The sequence below is a fragment of the Rutidosis leptorrhynchoides genome, chromosome 4 (genome assembly GCF_046630445.1).
Source record: "Rutidosis leptorrhynchoides isolate AG116_Rl617_1_P2 chromosome 4, CSIRO_AGI_Rlap_v1, whole genome shotgun sequence".
Taxonomy (NCBI): domain Eukaryota; kingdom Viridiplantae; phylum Streptophyta; class Magnoliopsida; order Asterales; family Asteraceae; genus Rutidosis; species Rutidosis leptorrhynchoides.
The window spans coordinates 416,532,573-416,534,679 of NC_092336.1; the positions used below are offsets into that span (position 1 = coordinate 416,532,573).

The following is a 2,107-nucleotide window of genomic DNA, read 5'->3' on the forward strand; positions in this document are numbered from 1 at the left end:
ATGAATAACTTGTATCTTAACGATTACGATTTCGAAGATGTTATGGAACTAGCAAGTGCGTACAATCCAGAGCGACAACTCGAAATGCTTGATTTTTTAGACGCCGACGAAGAAGAAACTTATGAACCTATCACAAGAGCTCCAAGAAGACATTTTCCGAGAGATCGAGCTGGAAGGGCTGCACTATTATGGAATGATTACTTTTCCGACACACCAACATTCCTCGAAGATAAATTCCGAAGACGTTTTCGAATGAGTAGTCGATTGTTTAACCGTATCTCCGCAGGCATACTCAGTTATTCTCAAGAACCAGTTCCTTCATACTTTAAATATTTTCATCAAAGACGGGATGCAACCGGTTTACTCGGGTTTACTGTTTATCAAAAAATTACATCGGCTATACGACAATTAGCATACGGTGTTGCTCCCGATATTTTTGACGAGTATTTGCATATTGGTGAAAGCACATCGTATCTGTGTTTAGAAAATTATTGCAAAAGTGTTATACATTTATTTTCGAACGAATATTTAAGAAAACCGAATGCCTCCGATGTTGAACGTTTAACTAGAAAACATGAGGAAATCCATGGTTTTTCGGGTATGCTCGGTAGTCTAGATTGTATGCATTGGGCTTGGAAAAATTGTCCAGTTAGCTGGAAAGGGCAATACACACGAGGCGATCATGGTCACCCAACAATAATGTTGGAAGCGGGCGCCTCCTATGATTTATGGATTTGGCACGCTTACTTTGGACCGGTTGGTTCAAATAATGACATCAATGTGTTAAACCAATCAGATTTATTTAAAGAGTTGCTTGAAGATAGATCTCCACCGTGTAACTATACGGTGAATGGGTTGAGTTTTACACGGGGCTATTATTTAGCGGACGACATATATCCGGATTGGTCGACACTTGTGAAATTGTTCAAAAGTACGGTCGAACCAAAATTATCTAAATTCAAATGGTACTAAGAGGCAGCAAGAAAGGATATCGAACGAGCATTCGGTGTACTTCAGGGTCGTTGGGCAATCATTAAACATCCTGCATGACAGTTCTATATCGAGAAAATTCAATGCATTATGTATACGTGTGTGATTTTACACAATATGATAACTGAAGATAATGGTCGAGCATTTTGTGGGTTAGAGGAGGATTATCAGCCTGCTCGCTGTGCATTATCAATACGAGAAAGGTTTGATACACAACTCCTAATGGACAAAGAATTACGCGATTCTACCATTTATCGGTTTCTTCGAGATCAACTTATCGAACACATATGGAATTTACCACCGAATGCGCGTATCAGATATAACCCAGCATCAGGACCTTCCTCAATTCCCGAGCATGTCAATGATAATGAAGAACTAGGACCTTCGGGAACTAATAACCAAGATGAAGATGAGGAAGAAGACGAAGACGAGTACAAGGACGAAGATGAAGACGAGTAAGAGGACGAGGACGAAGGCGATGAGTAATTTAATAATGTAATTTTATATTTTGAATATTTATATTTGTATTTGTTTTTAATAATAATGTAATGTTTAATTAATAAAAAAATAAAAAAAATATTATTCCATGACATTGCGTCATGGATGTTAGCGTTTAGTCTTTGGTATGTAATGGGATGAAGGAGGAGAGAAGGTGCTGATGTGGCGCTGATGTGTCAGTCAATTTATCCATGACATTGCGTCATGGATAAGAGTGCTCTAAGAACTCCTACATATCTATTCCTTTGCATTCATCTCCTTCCATATTAAGGAAAATTAAAAAGAAAAGAAAAAGATTTTTTAAGACTATAGTAAATATTTTCATTCATACCACGTCAACAATTGTTACAAATCTTTTAATAAAATAGAAATCTAAGAAATAACAATATGTATATATATATATATATATATATATATATATATATATATATATATATATATATATATATATATATATATATATATATATATATATATATATATATACTAGTTAAAGACCCGTGGTTTCGCGGGAATTTTGAAGGGTCTAATCATTTAAGCTATAAAATTAAATATATAAATTAAAAAACTATTATTATATCTAGATCTAGATGAACATTAAAACAAATGTTTTTAAGGA

At 34.7% G+C, this 2,107-nt stretch overlaps 1 protein-coding gene across 1 annotated transcript; it reads left to right on the forward strand.

Annotated features, from left to right (window-relative positions):
* On the forward strand, window positions 1-972 carry LOC139842033 (uncharacterized). The gene has a single exon (XM_071832211.1). The coding sequence runs from the start codon at window positions 1-3 to the stop codon at window positions 970-972; it is 972 nt and encodes a 323-aa protein (XP_071688312.1).
* The last annotated feature ends 1,135 nt before the right edge of the window (window positions 973-2,107 follow it).

Excerpts from the sequence above, each read along its gene's own strand:
- LOC139842033 (XM_071832211.1), top strand. The coding sequence starts at position 1 with ATGAATAACTTGTATCTTAACGATTACGATTTCGAAGATGTTATGGAA.